Source organism: Oryctolagus cuniculus, chromosome 18 (genome assembly GCF_051225735.1).
Source record: "Oryctolagus cuniculus isolate XC-2025 breed Fujian yellow rabbit chromosome 18, ASM5122573v1, whole genome shotgun sequence".
NCBI classification, from domain to species: Eukaryota; Metazoa; Chordata; class Mammalia; order Lagomorpha; family Leporidae; genus Oryctolagus; species Oryctolagus cuniculus.
In genome coordinates this window covers 62956607-62979747 of record NC_142884.1, presented here as the reverse complement: position 1 = coordinate 62979747, position 23141 = coordinate 62956607, and the positions used below count along the sequence as shown (strand labels likewise).

The following is a 23141-nucleotide window of genomic DNA, read 5'->3' as shown; positions in this document are numbered from 1 at the left end:
GGACAGCCCAAGTGCTCGGGCCCCTGAACCTACATGGGAGACCCAGATGAAGCTTCTGGCTCCGTAGCTTTGGCCTGGCCTCTGTAACCATTTAGGGAGTGAACCAGTGCATGGAGTATGATCTCAGTTTCTCTGTCTCTCCCTGTAATTCTGTCTTTCAAAGAAAATAAATCAATCTTTTAAAAAGAAAAAAAAAGAGAGAGAAAGGAACCACTCTGGCCAGCGGAGTCACCCTTGCTCAAATACGCATTCCCGCTAGGTGGACTGATTCCAAAAGCCGCGACCCCACAGAACGCTGCAGAGGCGGTGGTCTTCCCCGGGAAGGGGCCCTGGACAGAGAGCTTTTCTTCCTCTCCTCCCAGAGAGGCTCACAGGCAGCCCCCGGCCGGCGCCACATAGCACAGGCCTGTTTGAACATCGTGGCAGGGCCTGTGTGTTTACTTTCAGAGACTCTTGGCTAAAAGGGCCTTTTCTTTCCAACAGCTCTGGGCTGACACTGAAGCCACAAAATGGTCCGGCTGTGACTTCGAGAAGCTGGGGGCGTGGGGCCGGGGAAGGGTTGACTTTGGCTTCTTGGGGAATTCCTTGAGGTTCTGGCTTGGGCGCATCTGCCCGAGGTGCAGGCCCAGGGAGAGCTGCACACAGGGCTCTTTCAGAGGCTGCTCGCGGCTCTGAATGCTACAGCCTGGCGTCTGGTGCCCACCAAGTCGTCACTGATATCACCGCAGCCCGATCGGGAGACACGAACAAAGGCTCCCATGTGGGAGCGGGGCTGGCAGCCTCCCCAGAGGGGGCACCCTGCACCACGCTGGTCCCTTCTCTGCATCAGAGGTGAGCCAGACGCCAGCCACGTGGAGGGGAGTCCCAGGGAAAGGCATCCTCTCCCTCACCAGCGGAGACGGCCCATCTCACAGTCCACGTTTTTGTGTCGTAGGCACAACGTGGCGGCACTGCCCAGGAGTGAGCGACACTCAAAATGCCTCCTCCTCCCCACGCCCTGAGGAGCTTACCTCAGCTGTGGAGGACAGCAGATGAGAAAAGAAACAAAACATATAGTATTCCGTGAGGAAACCGCCTAAAAGAAAGGCAAGCAGGGACAGGAAGTCCGGAGTGCCGGGGAAGGCGACATGGCTCACACAGCTCTGCTGAGACCACTGCACGCAGGGCGATGCATGTGCTCCCATTTGTACAAAACGGCCAGGAAAGACAGGGGCTACCAGCGCTGCCGGGGGCTGGGCGTGAGGATGAGCACTGACTTAAACGGGCACGCGGCAGCTGACAGCAGCAGGGCAAAGTTCACGGAGAAGGTGGGACGACCTGGGAATCAGCATTCAGTTGTATACTCTTCCTAAAAAGCAGTGCGGTCGAGGAGGGCCTCACGGAGGGGCCAGATGAATAGACCGGAAGGGGGCGAGGGGCAAGTCCTGGTCCTGAAACGCTCCGCACGGCTGCTTTGTGTCCTCAAAAACCGAGGAGCACTTCAGGAAGCTGAGGCCAGTGAGAGGCTATGAGGCAAGCCCGAAGCAGTGGGATAAAGCAGGCAGAGAGACCTGGGGGCAGTGGGGTCTGCAGAGGGGAGGAGAGCTGGGAGAAGGTAACGGGAGTGTCAAGGGAAGACCGGGAGGCCTGTGAGGCCACTAGCGGAGGGCTTTAGATTTGATTTCGGCGGCATGGGGAACCACGGGTGAGAGATGCGATTTGCTGTCAGATGTAAATTACTCTGGCTCTGGGCTCAAAACTGTTCTGTAGGGAGACAGAGGTAGACGCAGAGAGAAGGATTAAGAGGATTCTGCAGTAACAGCCAAGAAGGGAGAGTGACATGGGTGACAGCAGCGGGCAGAGTGAGGAACGGTCCCGTCTCAGAACGCAGACAGAGCCACTGGTGGATCTGATGGGGTATGGCAGAAATTGGTATCCAGGAGGACACTAAGGATGTCAACTTGTGCAACACAGAGCTTGTGCCCTTGCTGGAGATGGGGAAAGAAGCAGGTAGCTCAGATTTTAACATGCTAACTGCGGGGTTTTCATTCAACATAAACAGGGTTTTTCTTGGGCTGCCAGGGGAGAGGCCCAGGCTGCAAGTCCAAGTCATAGGTGTAATGACCAAACGCAAAGCCATGAGGCTGGATGACAGCAGGGGAGAGGATGCACAACTTGGCTTGGGACAAGGCCAGCGTGGAGCATCCCAGTGTTTTAAGACTGGGGAGACGGGCCAGCGCTGTGGCGTAGCAGGTGGAACCACTGCCTGCAGTGCCAGCACCCCATATGGGCACCGGTTCTAGTCTTGGCTGCTCCACTTCCAATCCAGCTCTCTGCTGTGGCCTGGGAAAGCAGTAGAAGACGGGCCCCTGCACCCACATGTGAGACCCAGAAGAGGCTCCTGGCTTTGGATCAGCACAGCTCCAGCCATTGTGGCCAGTTGGGGAGTGAACCAGCAGATGGAAGACCTCTCTCTCTCTCTCTCTCTCTCCTTCTCCTTCTGTGTGTAACTCTGACTTTCAAATAAATGAATAAATCTTAAAAAAAAAAAAAAAGACTGGGGAGAAGGAAAACCAGGAGAAACTAGGAGAGCGGCAAGGGAGGCAGAAAACCAACCGTTTTTGCCTCAAAACCTAGAGAAAAGGAATGTTAGGGAGAAGGGGCTGATGGCTGGACCCAGCCTGCAGGTTAAGAGAGTGCAGCATGACAGCAGACCTGTGGGCTGAGCAACGTGGGGGTCGCTGGTGACCTCAGCACGGGCAGCTACAGCAGGACAGCGAGGGCAAACACTGAACTGGAGGCTTCTCAAGCAGAAAAGGGAAAGGAGGAAGGAAAAGAAATGAAAGCTAAAACAACACGAGAAATCACTTTTGAACTGGAGGCTTCTCAAGCAGAAAAGGGAAAGGAGGAAGGAAAAGAAATGAAAGCTAAAACAACACGAGAAATCACTTTTCACCTAACAGACTGGCAGAGGCACTGAAGGCACAGGAAACAGGCGCACATGCACACCCCTGCCAGCGCGCCCATCAGTCCAGGCTCTGCGGCAGATGCAAGCAGCAGGTGCAAAAATCTCAAACACGCCTGCCCTTTGACCCGGTTGACTGCTTGTCCAGGATTTACCCTGTGGTAGGGGGAAGTTCAAAGACAGCTTTACAAGAACTTAACAAAAAAAAACATGGCTTATATTAGTAAAACAGTAGAAATAAAAGACGGATTAAACTGTGGGTGCATTTATACAAAATGAAAACAAAGCCATTATTGCACCTGTTAAAACTGGTCTAGGGCAAGTGCTTAGCCTAGCAGTTATGACACTCGCAACTGTGCTCAGTGCTGTGGCACAGCAGGTTAAGCCACTGCTTGTGAAGCTGGCAGCCCATATCAGAGCACCAGTAAGAGTCCCAGGGCTCCATTTCCTACCCAGCTTCCTGCTAATGAGCCTGGAAAAGCAGCAGAAGATAATCCAAGTATTGGAGTCCCTGCCTAGACCGGATGCTGCACATTGAGGTCATCTGGGAAGTGAAGAAGCAGATGGAAGAGATCTCAACCTCTCTCTCTGTCACCCCTATCCCCCAACCCCCTCTTCTGCCTACAAATACATAAATCTGAGAGACAGAGAGAGGAACAGACACACCCAATCTCACAATGAGCACCTGGGGTTGATACCAAACTCTGGATCTTGACTCCAGGTTCCTGCTAACCCAGATCCAGGGAGGCAGTGGAGATGCCTCGAAGCAGCTAGGTTCTTGCCATCCTCTTGCACTGAGTTTCCGACTCCTGGCTTTTACCTCACTCAGCCCCACACACTAAGGGCATCTGGGGAATGAGTCAACAGATAGGAGCTTTCTCTGTCATCTGTCTGTCTTGCTGTCTCAAATAAAAATAAAAATAAACTGATCTAGTTTCACTGACACGGAAAAAAAGCATGGAAAATGAGTAACAAAGCAATATGTATAGAGTACTCCACTTAAGAAAAGAGGGACTACAAACACACACAGCAACACGTCATGTGAGCACTTTCCAGAAGAAAACCCTAATGGATATGCAAACAATATGCATGGAACTAGATTGGAGTAACAGACTTGCAAATAGTTTTAACCTTCTCTTTTACTGGAAGATAGCAGTACAAAAGTTTTAGGCAGAGGCCCTGGAACAAAAAGGCTTGGGTTAAAATCCAAAGCTGCTGGGGCCAGCGCTTTGGCTCAGCAGGCTAAAGCTGCCTGCAGTGCTAGCATCTCTTATGGATACAAGTTCAAGTCCCGGCTGCTCCACTTCTGATCCACCTCCCTGCTAATGCACCTGGAAAAGCAGCGAAAGATGGCCCAACTGCTTGGGCCTGTGTACCCACGTGGGCGACCCGGAAAAAGCTCCTAGCTCCTAGCTTTGTTGCAGCCACTTAGGGGGAGTGAACCAGTGGATGGAAGATCTCTCTCTGTCTCTAACGCCACCTTTCTTTTCTTTTCTTTTCTTTTCTTTTCTTTTTTTTTTTTTTGGGGGGGGGGGACAGGCAGAGTTAGACAGTGAGAGAGAGACAGAGAGAAAGGTCTTCCTTTTTCTGAAAAGGTTTCCTTTTTCCTTTTTCCACAATTGGCCGCCATGGCTGGCACACTGCACTGATCCAAAGCCAGGAGCCAGGTGCTTCTTCCTGGTCTTCCATGCGGGTGCAAGGCCCAAGGACCTGGGCCATCCTCCACTGCCTTTCCAGGCCACAGCAGAGAGCTGGACTGGAAGAGGAGCAACTGGGTCAGAATCCGGCGCCCCAACGGGGACTAGAACCGGGGGTGGCAGCGCCACAGGCGGAGGATTAGCCAAGTGAGCCGCGGCGCCGGCTCTAACTCTGCCTTTCAAATAATTTTTTTTAAAGATTTATTTATTTAACACTTCCAACCTCTATACTACAGGACCTTGGGCAAGTAACAAACGCCTCTCAACCTCCATTTCCTGTACAAAGCAGAGGCAACACAACCAATCTCAAGGTATGGAGGAGATTCAATGTGTCTATGTATATTGGGAGAGGGAGAGAGAGAGAGAGAAAGACCAGAACAATGCCTGATACACACTAAGTGCTCAGTATTTCTATCTTTTTTACCAATAAGCATCAAATCATAACTAGAAAAATATTAATTTTAGGAGCACTTCTCTTAAAATTTATTTATTTGAAAGGCAGAATGACAGAGAAGGAAAGGGGGAAAAGAGAAAAGGGATGGGGGGAAGGGAGAAAAGGAGAGGGTAAGAGAGAGATCTTGTCTGCTGATTTACTCTTCAAATGGCTGCCAACAACCAGGACTGGGCAAAGCCAAGGCCAAATGCTAGGAACTCCATCCAGTTCTCCCACATGAGTGGCAGGGGCCCAAGTATGTGGGCCATCTTTTCCTTTCCCAGAAGCATTAGCAGAGAGCTTTATCAGAAGTGGAACAGCCAGGGCACAAATCAACAATGATAGGGGATGTTGGCGTCACAGGTGGCAGCTTAACCTACTGTGCCACAACACTGGTCCCTCTTTTTTATTTTAAATGTGGTAAAATATATGACATAAAATTTCATATCACTTTTATAATCAGAAGAAAAATTCTCAGAGTCCAATATTATAGTAAGGCTTCCACAACAGTGAAATACCTGGATCTTAGCAGTTTACTAGGCTCATTGAAATACCTAACGGGCTATGCAGGACTGGTTTAGCTATTTCTACCCCTCAGCCTATTCAAGGCACTGGGCTTTGTAGTTCTGCCCCAAGTGAGACCCTCTCCCTACGAGATGATAGGACTGTCACATGCTGCCTTCCACTTCTGCACCCTGCCTGTCTCCTCCTCAACTGGATGCCACTTGTGAGCAATTTTTCAAATTTAAGTTTGAGGGGCCAGCGCTGTGGCGCAGCGAGTTAAAGCCCTGGCCTGAAGCGACGGCATCACATATGGGCACCAATTCTAGTCCCGACTGCTCCTCTTCCAATTCAGCTCTCTGCTGTGGCCTGGGAAAGCAGTAGAAGATGGCCCAAGTCCTTGGGCCCCTGTACCCACATGGGAGACCCGGAAGAAACTCCTGGCTCCTGGCTTCAGATCAGCGCAGCTCCGGCCGTTGCGGCCAACTGGGGAGTGAACCAGCGGATGGAGGACCTGTCTCTGCCTCTCTCTGTAACTCTGTCTTTCAAATAAATAAAATAAATCTTAAAAAAAATTTAAGTTTGAAACTGTTTTTAACTAAAGAGCAAGTCTTAAATGTTTTTCTCTCTTCTCCAACCAAAGTGCCGACAATCAGATGAAGATTTATGCTTCAGTTGAAAAACGGAGACAACAGCACACTTACTCGAAGAGAAATGCTTGTACTGTGGGTCAGGCCCAGCTCCCAGAGCCCCACGGCTCATCTGCCCCGACACCATCCCAACAGGGGAGCGAGGAGGGAGGCCCACCGCATGGGACTGGAGAGCTCTCGCAACCCTGAACTGGTAAGATTTCTAAATAGACAGGCAGCTGGTTTCTGTTTTTCCTTTCTTTTTTCAATCTGAGACACACCTGGGAAAGAGAAGAGCCATGCACAGAAAACCAGGCGCTCCGGCAGACTGCTGTCCACAGGCCACCCCTCATCTCCCGGCAGCTCATGGCTGCGGCAGTTCTGAAGTGAACCAGAGACCTGAGAGGAGCAGTGAAGTCACAGATGATGTCGGGGGCCAGGGTTCCCAGCAGGAATGCAGGAAGGCCAGACAGGACCCTGCGGGGGTGAACTGGAATCAGAGGGTTCAGTGTGAACTCACCATGCTGCATAGGCAGACACAGAAAGACATATTTGCACATCTGTGCGTATGGAGACAGGGATCTTCAAAAACCTGGTGGAAAACTGGAACTCAACAACACGTTTATTTTGGTGTGAAATAATTTTGAAATTCCTACATGGCTTCTCTGTGGACTGTTCTGAGGGCCCCGAGGATGATGTGTGTGTGTGTGTGCACGCACATACATGTGTGCATGTGCTGGCGTACAAGTATAAATAAAGTCAGCTCAGAAAAAATGAAGGCTGAAGAGCCAAGGAAGTTTGAGAAGAGAGATGTGCAAGTTGACACTTATGGTCCCTCTACAACATCCAGGAAGAAGGTGAAAACCCAGTAGGAAAGGAATACAGCTGCAGATATACCCTATCCCACCCCAGACGGATTCAAGGCTTCACTGTTAGATAACAAAACAATGAAAACCGCCGGCGCCGTGGCTCAATAGGCTAATCCTCCACCTTGCGGCGCCGGCACACCCGGTTCTAGTCCCGGTTGGGGCGCCGGATTCTGTCCCGGTTGCCCCTCTTCCAGGCCAGCCCTCTGCTATGGCCAGGGAGTGCAGTGGAGGATGGCCCAGGTGCTTGGGCCCTGCACCCCATGGGAGACCAGGAAAAGCACCTGGCTCCTGGCTCCTGCCATCGGATCAGCGCGGTGCGCCGGCCACAGCGCGCCGGCCGCGGCGGCCATTGGAGGGTGAACCAACGGCAAAAGGAAGACCTTTCTCTCTGTCTCTCTCTCACTGTCCACTCTGCCTGTCAAAAAAAAAAAAAAAAAAATGAAAACCATCAAACATGCTGGTGTAGGGCAGGTACCTTTTCTCACGCTGTTAGCTTAGTGATTCTCACACGTGGGTGCACATCTGGTCCTGGAGAGTTTCTCAAAACAGAGGCTGCCCGGCCCCGCCCCCAGGGCTTGTGATTCTGCAGGTGTGGGAGAGGCCCAAGAATCTGCAGCCTTGGGCCCTCCCTCTGACTGCCAGTCCCAAAACCACCTGCTTGCCTTTCTTTTCCTTTCTTTTCTGATCTTAAATTTCACCTTTATCATACAGAAAATCCTATCTAAACTGGACTAGAGTTGGATCAAAATATAATGGGGAGATGCTGAAAGGATATAGGAGCAACCTGGAGAAGGCACCCCCACCCCCGCCACATCAGGGATGGAGCATCAAAAAAAAAAAAAAACAAAAACAAAAAACCCACAGTAATAAATTATAACTCATGGGAAAACCAAGAATTCAGCGCTCGAGACCGGTTATACAAACCTACACGCAAGCATATAAGAGGGAAAGCTCTTCCTCGAAATTCTACGCCAACTAACGAATGCAGAAGGAATAATGAAATTGGAAGAGGAAGTTTGCAATCACAACAATAAAATCACTACGGGATAAAACAAGTAGGTGATGGTGTGATAAACAACAGATTTTACCCAGTCTCGAAGTATCTCCCCATAAGTTACTTTTTAAGTATAAAGAAAATAGTAATTTTGCAGTAGAGAAACCTGGCAGCCAGCACCTTAGCCAAATGATCAGAGTTAACACTGTGAGCACACACAGCCGAGCCACGGGCGTCCCAGCCCCATCACTGAGAACACAGCAGCACTTGTGGGGGTGCCCGCCAGGAACGCACACCGGAACCTAATCACGATGGAGCCGAACTGAAAGAGAGTCTACAAAGTGGCCTGTTCTTCAAGGACACTGCTGGGAAGACAGATAGCCTGAGAAGCCGTCTAGGTGTGAGACAGGACAAGAGAACGCTCTGCATCATCTCAGGTGCCATCCTAGACCGAAGAGGGAATCCACGTCAAGGGCATGACCGTGACCACTGGGCAATGGTGGCCCCGGCCACCCACGCTGGAGACTCAGGCTGAGGTCGTGGCTCCCAGCTTCCACCCAGCAGGACCTAGCTGTTGTGGGCATTTGGGGAGTGACTCAGCAGACAGGATACCCCAACTCAAACAATCAATTTCTCTCTCCTTCTCCTCTCCCTCTCCCTGCCTTCAAATACATAAAATAATTTGAGAAGATCTGAATTAGGTAACATTGTAAAAACATTTTATTTCTTAACTTGGTTGGTTGTGCATACTTATATGAGACCATGCTTCTCTAGGAAACGCGTACATCACTTTAATATTTAGTATAAAAGAAGATACAAGGCTTGCAATTTACAATGCTTTAGAAAGTAATTATATATGTATGTATAGACAGACAATGTGAGAGCAAATGCCTCAAAATATTAACAGTTGAATGGAAGACACAGTGGAGTTCTGAGGGAGCCGGGGAATGGAAGCATGCCATTGTAACTCCCTCCACAGCTCCGTGCCAGCGCACACACAACAAACAAAACAGGATGCAAGTCCATGCTAACAAATAATTGCCAACGGACAAGACTTAGGTTTTGACCAAAACAAGCAGGAAAATGCTCCATTAAGACCTGTCCCTGCCTTCACAACAGCTACTGTGTAACCTCTACATCTGCACCTTGGAAATGACATGTTAAAGACACACAAATACCCCTGGACTGGAGACCTCGGCAGCCTGGCCTCTCCCTCCACCAGCCCTCAGTTTGCTCAGGGCTTCTCCGGCGCCTGCTCAAACAAAACTTTGCTTCTTCTCTTCTCACTCTTGCGCCCGGTCTCATAAATTGTCATCGACACCAGGACACCAACCTGGACTCATCTCACCAGTTTTCCTGCAACAGTTCCTTGTTCTAATGCTGCAGCGTTTCTCTGAATTTAAAAGTATTTTAAAACACAGAAGTGTCAATAAAAATCTACTTCCAACCACAGTCCCTTCCTTCAAAGGGGAACAACACAGTCTTGCCATGAGCTGCAGGGTTGATGAGGCCAGCAGTAGGAAAGGACAGTGATAAGAGAGAAGGGGCTCTTGGGGGGCTCCCCCTGCACAAGTTGAGAGAGAATGAAATCATCCAGTAGGGGGAACAGCTGCTGTGAACTGCTGCAGCCGGGGGTGTTTGAGAGTTCTCCTTGGCAAAAGGCTGTTGTTGTTGTTGTTTTTTTTTAAGATTTATTTATTTATTTGAAAGTCAAAGTTACACAGAGAAGGAGAGACAGAGAGAGAGAGAGAGGTCTTCCATCTGCTGGTTCACTCCCAAATTGGCCGCAACGCCCAGAGCTGTGCAGATCCAAGGCCAGGAGCCAGGAACTTCTTCTGGGTCTCCTATATGAGTGCAGGGGTCCAAGGACTTGGGCCATCTTCTGCTGCTTTCCCAGGCCACAGCAGAGACTGGATCAGGAGTGGAGCAGCTGTGACTTGAACCGGCACCCAAATGGGATGCCGGCAGTGCAGGCAGCGGCTTTGCCCACAATGCCACAGCGCAGGCCCAGGCAAAAGGTTTTTCAACTCAATATGTGGGGCTGACGCTAGCATCCCATATGGGCACCAGTTTGAGTCCCAGCTGCTCCGCATCCGATCTAGCTCTCTGCTGTGGCCTGGGAAAGCAGTAGAAAATGGCCCAAGTCCTTGGGCCCGTGCACCTGCGTGGGAAACCCAGAAGAAGCTCCTTGCTCTGGCTTTGGATCAGCTCAGCTCTGGATATTGTGGTCATCTGGAGAGTCAACCAGTGGGTGGAAGACCTTTCTCTCTCTCTGGCTCTACCTCTCTCTGTAACTCTTTCAAATAAATAAAAATTTATCTTAAAAAAATTGTGACTACGGAAAAGAATAATACCAGGCAGGGCACCACTGCCCATCAGTCAGGCCCCCTTCCAGCAAGGCCTCTTTCCAGATAACTGGGTCACAGGAAGAAGAACTACCCACCTCTTGGTCGCAGCCCTCTTACCCACCTGGCTATATTCAGATGTGGACACCACTCTGGACACATCTGCAGCCCAGCAGCTCCACGCTGAGAGCCAGGGCAAGACCCAGGTGCTAAAATGTACGACACTGATGACAATCTCCCACCACCACAACCACAAACCCCAGGGGCTCCGCTCTGGTCCAACCTCAGTCTTCTCTTCTGGAGCAGCCTCAGGACCACGTCCCACTTCGGTGAGAAGGTCCCACAGCAACAAACAGGGTCTCTGTTGTCCATCTCAGGTTCAAACATCCCAATGCTGGGGGAGAACGCTACAGAGGGGACCCAAGAGCTGCGGCTGCTACTACTCACACAGTCATTACACGCATCAGGTATGGCTACGAGCTCATTTACTCTTAGAATAGCTAACAGTGAAGTGACTGTCCAATAACACAGAACTGGTGGAATTAGAATTCAAACCCAGGTAGTCAGACCCAAGAGTCTACACTTCTCTGAACAATAAATTGGCAATCATCAGAAAAAGCACTGCTATGAATGGAGACACCTCAATCCCAATCAGAACATTTGGGCTTAATTCCCAGCTCTGGCTCCGATTCCACCTTCCTGCCAGTGCAGACCACGGAGGCAGTGGTGATGGCTCTGGTGACTGGGTTCCTGCTACCCACTTGAGAGACCTGGATTTCACTCCTGGCTCCGATCCTGGCCCAGCCCTAGACGTCACAGGCATTTGGGGAGTGAACCAGAGGATAGGAGCTCCCTCTACATAAATCTGTCTCATTCTCTGTCTCTCAAATAAATACATTTTTAAAAATTTTAAAACAAGCAGGTGAGTATTTTGGCACAACAGGTTAAGCCACCACTGGGATGCCCACATCCCATACTGGAGTGTCTGTTCCAGCCCTGGCAGCTCTTCTTTCAATCCAGCTCCCTGCTAATGCACCTGGGAAATAGCAGACGACGGCTCAAGTACTGGAGTCCCTGTCACCCATGTGGAAGACGCAGATGGAGTTCCTGGCTTCTGGCTTCAGCATGCCACAGTGCCAGGTATTTTGGCTACTTGGGAAATAAACCAGTGGATGAAAGATCTTTCTTTGTTACTTTGCCTTTCAAAGAAATAACTCTTTGAAATGCTTTAATAAATAAATAAATAAATCAGCTTTGAGAAACATGGCCAGAATGTTACTACATAGCCTATACCACGGTCATTCTAAAAGATGTGTTTTTCTAGGAACAACTGCTGCCCTATTATAATCCACATTTTCCATCAGATTCTGTCCAAAACGTCCATTGTCCAACCCAGTCACACACGTAACGTGCTATGGCTAGTGCCAGAAATGGCAGCAGCAGCTGCAACCAAAACCACAGACAACACAACCATGGGGAAACTCAGGAAACACCCTCTGCACTGACTCAGGGCTCCAAGAGAACACAGCGGTAACTGCACATAACAGAACACAGCAATACGTACGGGACGGCAAACTGGTGCAACACTACTGGTGTGTGTCACAGCTACACACACACACACCCTGTAAAACGAGCCTCTAGGTATGTATATGACCAACAGGATGCACATACATCCTCCAGAAGAGACATATAAGAATGCGTAGAAGGGCTGGCACTGTGGCGTAGCATAGCTGCTGCCTGCAGTGCCGGCATCCCATATGAGAGCCAGTTCAAGTCCCAGCTGCTCCTCTTCTGATCCAGCTCCCTGCGAATGTGCCTGGGAAAACAGCAGAAGATGGCCCAAGTGGTTGGCCCCCTGCACCAAGCTTCTGGCTCCTGGCTCTGGATCAGCCCAGCTCCAGCCATTGCAGCCATCTGGGGAGTGAACCAGTGGATAGAAGACCTCTCTGCCCCTGCCCTTGCCCCTGCTCCTGCTCCTGCCCCTGCAAAAACCAGTTGAAGATCTAGCTGCTTCACTTCCAATCTAGCTTTCTGTTAATGCTCCTGGAAAAAGCAGTGGAAGATGGCCCAAGTGCTTGGACCCCTGCCACTCATGTGGGAGATCTGGATGAAGCACCTGGCTCCTGGATTTGCCCTGGCCCAGTCCCAGCTATTGCGGCCATTTGGGGAATGAACCAGTGAATGGAAAATTCTCTCTCTCTCTCTCTGCTTGTGTGTGCGTGTCTCCTCCTCTCTTTCAAATAAATAAATAAAAAATCTATAAATAAATAAATAAATGCACTACTTTTTTAACTTGAAAAGCTAGAAATGAGTGAATAAGCAAACAGATCTAGTACAAATAGTGGGAAAAAGTTAATGAAGTTAAATACAGAAGTTAATATCTGCAAATATGGCATAATGGACAAGTAAATTCAAGTTTTTCTATGAAAAGAAAATTAAAGGCCAAAACTTCTAAAAATTAAACAAAATCATATATAAATGCCAAAAGTTGTAAGCAAAAAAGTATAAACATTTTAATAAATGACAATGTTATTTAAAATCCTTAGACTAATAAATTTAAAATTCTCAGAAAATTATTTTCTCAGAAAAAAATGAATTAACAAAATTGACTCAAGATGAATCAGGAAAGTTGAACAAACCAATAATTATGGGGAAAATAACTGAAGAAGTCATCAAAGAATTATTTCAAAGGAAGACGCCAGACCAAGCTGGTTTCATGCTTGAGCTCCTTCCTGCACTCATGGAACAGATAATTCCCATGTTACAGAGTCTGTCCCCAAAGCTGGAAAGTGCTTCAATTTACTGTGTAAAATTAGCTTATCCCCAAATCCAGAGCTGACAAAAATAGAGCAGAGCTACATACAAATCTCACCAATGAGTACTGATGAAAAACTCCCAAAAAAATATGCCTAAATGATGTTAGGATTTTCAAGGGGCCAGCACCACGGCTCACTAGGCTAATCCTCCGCCTTGCAGCACCGGCACACCGGGTTCTAGTCCCAGTTGGGGCGCCGGATTCTGTCCTGGTTGCCCCTCTTCCAGGCCAGCTCTCTGCTGTGGCCCGGGAGTGCAGTGGAGGATGGCCCAAGTCCTTGGACATTGTATCTGCATGGGAGACTAGGAGAAGCACCTGGCTCCTGGCTTCAGATCAGCGCAATGCACTGGCTGCATCGTGCTGGCTGCGGCGGCCATTGGAGGGTGAACCAACGGCAAAGGAAGACCTTTCTCTTTGTCTCTCTCTCTCTCTCTCACTGTCCACTCTGCCTGTCAGAAAAAAAAAAATAGGATTTTCAAGGAATACTCTACCTTGAGCAACTAGAAAGTCTATGGTTTTACAATTTTGAAATCAATTTAAATAAACTAAAGAAGAAAATCATATAATCATCCCAATTATTATCTAAAAGACATTTGCTAAAAATTCACTACCACTGGGGCTGGTGTTGTGGCACAGCAAGTTAAGTGCTGCTTTTGACACCAGCAGCCCACGTTGGCCTGATGATTGGAGTCTCAGTCGCTCCACTTCCCACTAGCCTCCAGATAATGCACCGTGAAGGCTGTGGAAGATGACCCAGTGCTGGGCTCCTGCCACTCTTGTGGGAGACCTGGATGGAGTTTTTGGCTCTTGGCTTTGGCCTGACCCAGCCCTGGCTATTGCATTCATTTGGGGAGCAAACCTATGGATGGAAGATCTCTCTCTCTTTCTCTCTGTCCCTCCCTCTCTCTGTCACTCTGCCTTTCAAATAAATAAAGCTTTTTTTTTTTTAATTCAATACTCTTTTTGATTTATAAAAGCAGCAATAATTTCGAAGCAAAAAAGATTACTACCATGCAAACTCACACCTGGAGACGAGCTACAAGGGGCACTGCTCCACGACCACAAACACATAAAGTTGTACATAAAACTAGTAAGGAAAAAAGCAGTGGTAACTATCTCCTGGGTTAGGATTTGCCTTAGAATCCATATTATATGTCTACAAAGAAAATCCAAAAGAAACTTGTGGGGAGCAATCCGGACTAGACTAAGTTACTCGAATTAAGACTTATTCTATGCATCTGCTCTCCCACAAAATGGCGCTGGGAGAGAAGTAAACAGCTTCCGCACAGCTGCCTCCAGTTCAACTAATAAACTGTAGGACTTGCTCCTGATTGGAGAGCAGCGTACTCGGCGTGTGGGCAGCCGAGTTGGGATTGGCGGAGGAGGACTATAAAGGAGGAGAGAGACGGCATGCACCAGGAACATCTATGGGGAACATCTAAGGGAACCCGTGCAGCCCCCGAAGAAAGCCGGCCGGCGGTGTGCCGCTCCCCTGCGGAAGTGGGGAATGTGGCCAGGGGGAACTGCCCTTCCACGGAGGTGGAAGGGATAGTAGCCAACCCGGGAAGAACCAGCAGCAAACCCGGGGAAGGCCGAGCAGACAGAAAGAACAGCGCAGGGTTCAGTGTTGCTCCTCCACGAAGAGGGGGAGCGACATAATGGTGCCGTGACTCGGATATGAAGCCTAGGCAGGGTCCTGTGTCGTTCCTCCACGAAGAGGGGGAGCGACATAATGGTGCCGTGACTCGGATAGGAAACCTGACTCGGATTAGAAAACCTAGGACGGATAGGAAACTTAGGAGGGAAGAAACGGGAAGAAGCAGGAAAATACCGGAGAGAGAGACTAGCAAAGAGCCTAGGGGAAAGCCGGATGAGAAAGGTGCCGGCAGAAGCTATTGAAAGCCTAGGCATAGACTCGGATACGGACTGTGGGAAAGAAGTTAGGATTGAAAGCGAAAGTGAAAGCTTTCATAGACTCGGATGCGGACTATGGCGGGGAAGCTAGGAGATTGAAAGCGAAAGTGAAACCTGGAGGAGGCTTGGACTCGGATATGGACTGTGGGAAAGAAGTTAGGATTTAAAGTGAAAGCAAGAAGAAACTTAGACTTAGATACGGACTGCAGGTTGAAAGTGAAAGTGAAACCTATAAGAAACTTAGACTTGGATACGGACTGTGGGGAGAAGCCAGGAGAAATGAGAGGAATATTGTTGGAAGAAAACTTGGGGAAGCATGCCGGGTAGAGAAAAATGTTAGGGAGGATGAAGCCGCGAGTGCAGGCCAAGCCACCTTGGAATTCTTCAAGTCACCCCGGGGAGCAAGAGGCGAAGATCTGGAACCAGAGGCAGAGACGTGGGCCGCCAGGATTCGCCAGGTTAGTCCGGGGAACTTGGACTGAATGCCGGTGGTGGCGGAAACATTCGCGGAAGCCGCCGCGTGCAGAGAGAGCACGGGGCGTTGGCGCGAGGCCGTGGTGCGGGCGCGAAGTGCGTGGAGACCGCGGAGCGTGCGCGCAGAGCCGGGAACCCGCCGGCGGGGCGAGGCGCCGGGAAGCCGCGCAGAGCCGTGAAGCTGCCGCGGGGCGAGGCGCCGGGAAGCCGCGCAAAGCCGGGAAGCCGCGCAGATCGGAGAAGCGCGGGCTGAAGCGGCTCAGCCGGGAAGCCGCCGAGAAGCAGCCTCGGGGCGGGCGCAGCCGGGAAGCCGCGGGGATAAGAATGAGAGCGGGAAGCCGCAGGGATAAGAGAAACAGAAGTTTAGAAGTAAAGTGAGAAAAATAGGAATGCTGGAAGATAGAAGTAAAATGGGAGAAATAGGAATGCCCGGAGATAGAGAAATAGAGAAATAAAAAGGCCTCCCTACAACACTGCAATGTGAGAGCTTGGATTCGGTCTGCCTAATCAAGTGAGGCGATGAGCACCTGCGGGCAGCTAGCAGCTTATGCGCCGCAGGTCACCGAAGACAGGCACGAATTAACATCAGTAAGGCTTCCCCACAATGTAACAATTAGGAGGCTTGGATTCGGTCTGCCTGATTTAAGGCGGTAAGCGCCAGCAAGCAGCTCGACCAGAGTATGAGCTGCAGGTCACCGAAGATAGGCACGAACCAACACTAATAAGTCTCCCCCACAATAAGGCAATGAGAAGGCTTGGATTCGGTTTGCCTGATAGGGCTTGTAAGTCCCCTGCAGGCAGAGCAGAGCATGCGCTGCAGGGCACCGAACACAGGCACGCATCAGCGCCTAAAAACCTCCTCACAACATGGCGAAGAGAGGACCCGGATTCGGTTTTCCTGATTGATAGGACTTGTAAGAGCCTGTGGCAACTCTAGCAAGTAGAGCAGAGTGTGTGCCGCGGGACACCGAAGACAGGCGCGTATCAACGCCAAAAATAAAAAGAAAGGGGGATCTGTGGGGAGCAATCCGGACTAGACTAAGTTACTCGAATTAAGACTTATTCTATGCATCTGCTCTCCCACAAAATGGCGCTGGGAGAGAAGTAAACAGCTTCCGCACAGCTGCCTCCAGTTCAACTAATAAACTGTAGGACTTGCTCCTGATTGGAGAGCAGCGTACTCGGCGTGTGGGCAGCCGAGTTGGGATTGGCGGAGGAGGACTATAAAGGAGGAGAGAGACGGCATGCACCAGGAACATCTATGGGGAACATCTAAGGGAACCCGTGCAGCCCCCGAAGAAAGCCGGCCGGCGGTGTGCCGCTCCCCTGCGGAAGTGGGGAATGTGGCCAGGGGGAACTGCCCTTCCACGGAGGTGGAAGGGATAGTAGCCAACCCGGGAAGAACCAGCAGCAAACCCGGGGAAGGCCGAGCAGACAGAAAGAACAGCGCAGGGTTCAGTGTTGCTCCTCCACGAAGAGGGGGAGCGACATAATGGTGCCGTGACTCGGATATGAAGCCTAGGCAGGGTCCTGTGTCGTTCCTCCACGAAGAGGGGGAGCGACAAAACTATTGAAAACTTGCATTAAAGAATTCAGCAAGCTGACAGATTATAAAAGAAAAGGCAGTGACTAGTCTTGTGGCATAGTGACTTAAACCCCTGCTTGTGACAATGGCATCCCATAACAGTGCCAGTTTGAGTACCAGTTGCTCCACTTCCAATCCAGCTCCTTGCTAATGCTCCTGGGAAAGCAGCAGCAGATGGCACAAGTACTTGGGCCCCCACCATCTACACGGGAGGTCCAGACGCTCTGTCAGGCTCCTGGCTCAGCCTGGCCTCGCCCTAGATACTGCAGCCACTTGAGGAATGAACTAGCAGGCGAAAGATGTCTCTGTCTCTGTCTGTATGTATGTCTCTCATACTCACTTGCCCCCTCTCTCTGCTACTCTGCCTTTCAAACAAATAAAAATAAATCCATTAAAATAAAAAAAGAAAGAAAACGCAGAAACCAGGAGCCATCTAGCAACAACACTGAGTTAGAAGACATAACAGGAAAAGATCCCACTGAAAATAATTTTGAAACTTGTGAAAATCAAAATTGAATCTATCTAAAGGTAACTTCAAAATCACTTTAATAAATTTAGAGACTTTAAATATCCCACGGTGGAAGCATATAGCGTAGAAACTCTCCTTTAAATCAACTTCACATATGACATGATTCCAGGAAAATCTGAAGGGATTCTTTTCCAAAGCACGGGGGAGGGGGGACCTGACAAAATAAATAACGTGACGATGCCACAATGTGAAGAAAAAAGGCAAGCGATTATGAGAAAACTAAAAGCTTGAACTGCCAGGTATTAAAACAGAACGTTACCAACAGCACAGTCAAGACACAGGGACCTGGAAAGGCTCAACAATGCAAAGTCTCCAAGCAACCCCAAGCACCCATGTGCTTTTAATATGTGCTGAAGGTAGCAACTCACACCTCTAGGGAAAACAGATTATTCAATGAGTTGTACTCAAGCAAGTGGCTAGCTATGGGCGCCGGTTCAAGATCTGGCCACTCCACTTCCGATCCAGCTCTCTGCTATGGCCTGGGGAAGCAGTGGAAGATAGCCTAAGTCCTTGGGCCCCTGCACCTCCGTGGGAGACCTGGAAGAAGCTCCTGGCTTCAGATAGGCACAGCTCTGGCTGTTGCGGCCACTTGGGGAGGGAACCAGCGGATGGAAGACCTCTCTCTCTCTCTCTCTCTCTCTGCCTTTCCTTCTCTCAGTGTGTAACCCAACTTTCAAATAAATAAATAAATTGAAAGAGGGAGAGAGGGAGGGAGGGAGGGAGAAAGGAAGGGAGGGAGAAAGGGAGGGAGGGAGGGAGGGAGGGAGAAAGGAATTAGATCCCTACACATGCCAGCCACAAAACTAACTTATGTGGACGAAGAATTAAAAGCCAAAGATCGGGGTCGGCAACGTGGTGCAATAAGTTAATCCCCCGCCTGCGGCGCCAGCATCCCATATGGGCACCGGTTCGAGTCTTGATTGCTCCTCTTCCAATCCAGCTCTCTGCTGTGGCCTGGGAAAGCAGTGGCAGATGGCCCAAGTCCTTGGGCCCCTGCACCCACGTGGGAGACTGTGAGGAGGCGCAGCTCCAGCCATTGCAGCCATTTGGGGAGTGAACCAACAGATGGAGGATCTTTCTTTTCTATCTCTCCCTCTCACTGTCTGTAACTCTACCTCTCAAATAAATATAATCTTTAAAAAAAAAAAAGACAAAAGATAAAATCACAAAGAACTAGGCAAACAACTGAGATGACTACCTGATCTCAGGATGGGAACACGTTTCAAAGCACAAAAGGCTGAGGGGCTGCTGCTGTGGTGCAGCGCATTAACCCGCGTCTGCAGTGCCGGCACACTATCTGGGCCCCACACTAAGTCCCGGCTGCTCCATTTCAGATCCACCTCCCTGCTAATGAGCCTGAGAAAAGCAGCAGAGGATGCCCAAGTACTTTCCAGCTCCCAGTAGGAGCATGGACCAGCTCCAGCCACCAAGGGCATCTGGGGATTGAAATAGCAGATGGGAGCTCTCTCTGTGTCTGTCTGTCTCTCTCTCTTTGCCTCAAATATTTTCAAAAGAAAGAAGCAACACAAGTGTCCATTGACACATAGATGATAAACAAAACGTGAAACATCCATATCACAAAATATTATTCAGTTCTGCAAAAAAGAAGGAAATTCTGACACAAGCTCTGTCTGACACTGATGAACCTGAGGACCTTAAGCTAAGTGAAATGAGTCAGTAATGAAAGTACAGATAACGGGGCTGGCGCCACGGCTCACTTGGCTAATCCTCCGCCTGCAGCGCCGGCACCCCAGGTTCTAGTCCCAGTAGGGGCGCCGGGTTCTAGTCACGGTTGCTCCTCTTCCAGTCCAGCTCTCTGCTGTGGCCCAGGAGGGCAGCGGAGGATGGCCCAAGTGCTCGGGTCCCTGCACCCACATGGGACACCAGGAGGAAGTACCCGGCTCCTGGCTTCAGATCGGCGCAGTGCCAGCCGTAGTGGCTATTAGGGGAGTGAACCAACGGAAGGAAGACCTTTCTCTCTGTCTTTCACTGTCTATAACTCTGTCTCTCTCTCACAGTCTAACTCTGCCTGGCAAAAAAAAAAGTACAGATATTAGCCGGCACTGTGGTGTAGTGGGTGAAGCCGCTGCCTACAGTGCCAGCATCTCATATGGGCGCTGGTTCAAGTCCCGGCTGCTCCACTTCCAATCCAGCTCTCTGCTATAGCCTGGAAAAGCAGTAGAAGATGGCCCAAGTCCTTGGGCCCCTGCACCCACGTGGGAGACCCGGAGAAAGCTCCTGGCTCCTGGCTTCAGATCAGCGCAGCTCCAGCCATTACAGCCATTTGGGGAATGAACCAGCAGAAGACCTCTCTCTCTCTCTCTCTCTCTCAGCCTCTCTTCTCTCTGTGTAACCCTGACTTTCAAATAAATAAATAAATAAATCTTAAAAAAAAAAAAAAAGAAAGTACAGATACTGTATGATTCCCATTTCCATGAGGCCCTTAATCAGACTCAGGAAGGTGAATGGTGGTACTGCTGGCTGGGAGGGAGGGAGAAAGAGGAGTTGTTGTTTAATGGGGTACAGAGTTTCCACTTTGCAAGATGAGAAGAGTTCTGAAGAACAGAGGTGGAAATGGCTGTCCAACGTCGTGAATGTGCTTAATACCACTGAGCTACCCGTACACTTTAAAAACAGGATGGGAAGGAAACTTCACCGTGTATGTATTTCTTCACAACTAAAGCAAATACATAAAGCTGAGAGGCAGAGAAACAGAGAGTGAGAGCAAGCTCCCAACTGCTGGTTCACTCACCAAATGCCCACCACAGCCAGGGCTGGCCCAAGGCAGAAGCTGAGAGCCAGGAACTCAGTCCAGGTCTCCAACATGCATCGCAGGAACCCAATTACATGAGCCATCACCGCTTTTTCCCAGGGTCTGCGTTAGCAGGAAGCTGAAGTCAGGAGTCACGGAAAGGCATCAAACTCCAACACTCTCAGTGTGGGACACAGGCATCCTAACCAGCGTCTTAGCCACCAGGCCAAACACCCTCCCCTACTGATGTATTTTACAGAGGAAAATGCATGTTGCAAAATAATAAATTCACATATGATCTCAATTTTGTTTCACTAGCTTCTTAAATAGTAATATACATCTGTATAAAGCTCACAAGGAGATTCAGCTCAAACTGTTAACAATAATTAGCTGTGCCGACCAGCAATTTTTATTTTCTTAGTGTGTTTGTGTGCTTTTCTGTAATTCCCAATTGTTCTACAATCACTTGTAATTGTATGCTGACTGGACAAACGAAGAAAGGCAAGCTGCTCGTGGTGGCCACTGCATCCAAATGGGACAATGTCCACGGGTCTATTTCCAAATAACATAATAAAAATGAGCAGAAATGTCTCTGACAATCAACTTACACAGGCAGGGTAGGGCTTGGGAAAATAAAGACCCACTCAGAGGACAAAGCATCAGGGAGCTCCCCACAAAATGAAAACAGAGGCGTGCGTGTCCCTGGCTGTACACATCCCCTATGGCTGGCGAAGGCCCCCACCGCGGCATGCCCGACAGAAAGCACAGGCCCAGAGGGGCGCACACACTTTCCAGCGGCCCCTCAGAAAGAATCACGAATCAATGCGACGCTGTCCCAGAACTCAACACCCCAGCCCCCACATGTCTCCTTAACTAAATCCCGCTTCAGAAAATATTTTCTCGACAGCAGACATCAGGAGAAGAAGGGGCCTTTCTTTCTGTGGCCTCCGCTCGTCACATATGGTGCTGCTCTGAATAGAGGCTTTATGGGGAGAGTCCAAACCCCAGCCTGGCCACACTGCGGACCACAGGCAGCAACAAACAGATGTGAAGACTGGTATGTCCATGCACAGAGGGGCCCCCAGACAATTAAGACAGAGCTTCCAGAACATTCCAACACCCCACAAATGTTTACTGAGCACCTCCTAAGCACAGGGCACTATTTGTAATGCCATCCTCCCACCTAGACACACACACACACACACACACACACATGCACACGTGCGCCCATACACACAGCTCCTTTGTTCCACTCCAAAGCTCACACTAGAGAAGCAATGATTTAGGCTGGAGGCATTTGACAGCTGAATGCAACGTATCACACATGTTACAGGTCAGGAAGAGCAGAGGCAGAGGGGACATTTCTACCCCCAGGGAAGGACCCAGCAGACAGAGCACTGCACCCACTCCTGTAGGTGCTGGACTCGGTGTGGAGGCAGAGAGGCTCTTGGCCTTCCTGAAACTCCAGGGACAGCAGCCCAGTGCACGGCCATGCAGCCCCTTGACCTGGAGGAAATCTCATCCCGGGTCCCTCTGCCAAGCCCCCCACGCCACAGATGGGTCACGTGGTCATCCCCATCATACATACTTTTGCCCCCATTGTTCTTCAGGACACTGGAGAGGTTGACAGAGGCAGTGCCCAGCAGTTCATTTCTCAAGGTATGGCAGCTCCAGACCTTCAAGTCTAAATGGCTCTGAGCCGTGACATTCCTGGAAAACAAAGACTTGGTTCATCACATCCAAGCAAATCGGGCACTTGGAAGACAACACTCAGACTATGCTGCTGGCATCTTGGGGGCCAGGGGACCGAACAGGAGGAAGTATACACTCTGTCCCCCCCCAACTGACCCTGCCACCCTCTAGCTAACAATGAACACTCTATGAGCTAATGAGGTGGAAACCCCTCAAGAGAGGCACCTTGGGTACCAAAGGCAGCAGAGCCTGAGACTACCAGAAACTGGGTCTCCCATCAGCCCCTCCCAGAGCCTTCTCCCTCTGTCCCCTCCGACTGTGAGCAAAAGGAAGGGATGTTCTCTTACAAAATGATGATCTCATTCCAGAGCAGCTCAGAGCTCCCAATGCGCTTCCCGGTCTTCTTGGTCTCACCAGGGAGTCCGTCCACAGCCACTTCCACATATGAGTTAATCCGGGGCTGCCGATGATGCACCTTGGGCTTTGCTGACACCACTGCCCCGCAAAGACAGGAAAAGTCACAGGTGAGTAGCAGGGCTTCCGATGCCCCCTTGTGGTGGACACTTGGGCTTTCTTAAGTTGCTTCTTTTAACAAATCAATTTTGTTTTGTCCTGCTTCTTACACACCAATAAATGTGTGTGTGTGTGTGTGTGTGTGTATGAGGTGTAATGAAAGAACCCTAATCTGAAACTACCAGGATAACTAGCATTATGAACTTAGGACTGGTAAATTGCCCTCCAGACTTTCACCTCTCATCTCCCCAATTCTCTAAAAGTTCATTTCCCCTAAAATCAGCTTTTAAATGGCTGCAAAATAAGCCCATCATGTAGATATCTTAGCTGTTCCTTCACTGTTGAAAGATGGCTTGCAGTGTTTTGCTCTGGGAAAATGACAAAAGTACACATTCGCATGCACTTCTGAACACTCCTCCCAAGGACACAAATGGTTTAAAGTCCCTAAAACTGCT

General features: G+C 49.8%; 1 protein-coding gene across 1 annotated transcript in view; it reads right to left on the bottom strand.

The window, feature by feature from the left end:
• Positions 1 to 23141, bottom strand: part of WWP2 (WW domain containing E3 ubiquitin protein ligase 2) — a 159429-nt gene that overhangs the window by 107811 nt on the left and 28477 nt on the right. The window contains exons 3-4 of the mRNA XM_002711669.5: positions 22521 to 22668; positions 22070 to 22191 (exon numbers count right to left, since the gene is read on the bottom strand). Coding sequence (XP_002711715.3) covers positions 22070 to 22191; positions 22521 to 22668 — 270 coding nt within the window. The remainder of the gene's footprint in view (positions 1 to 22069; positions 22192 to 22520; positions 22669 to 23141) is intronic.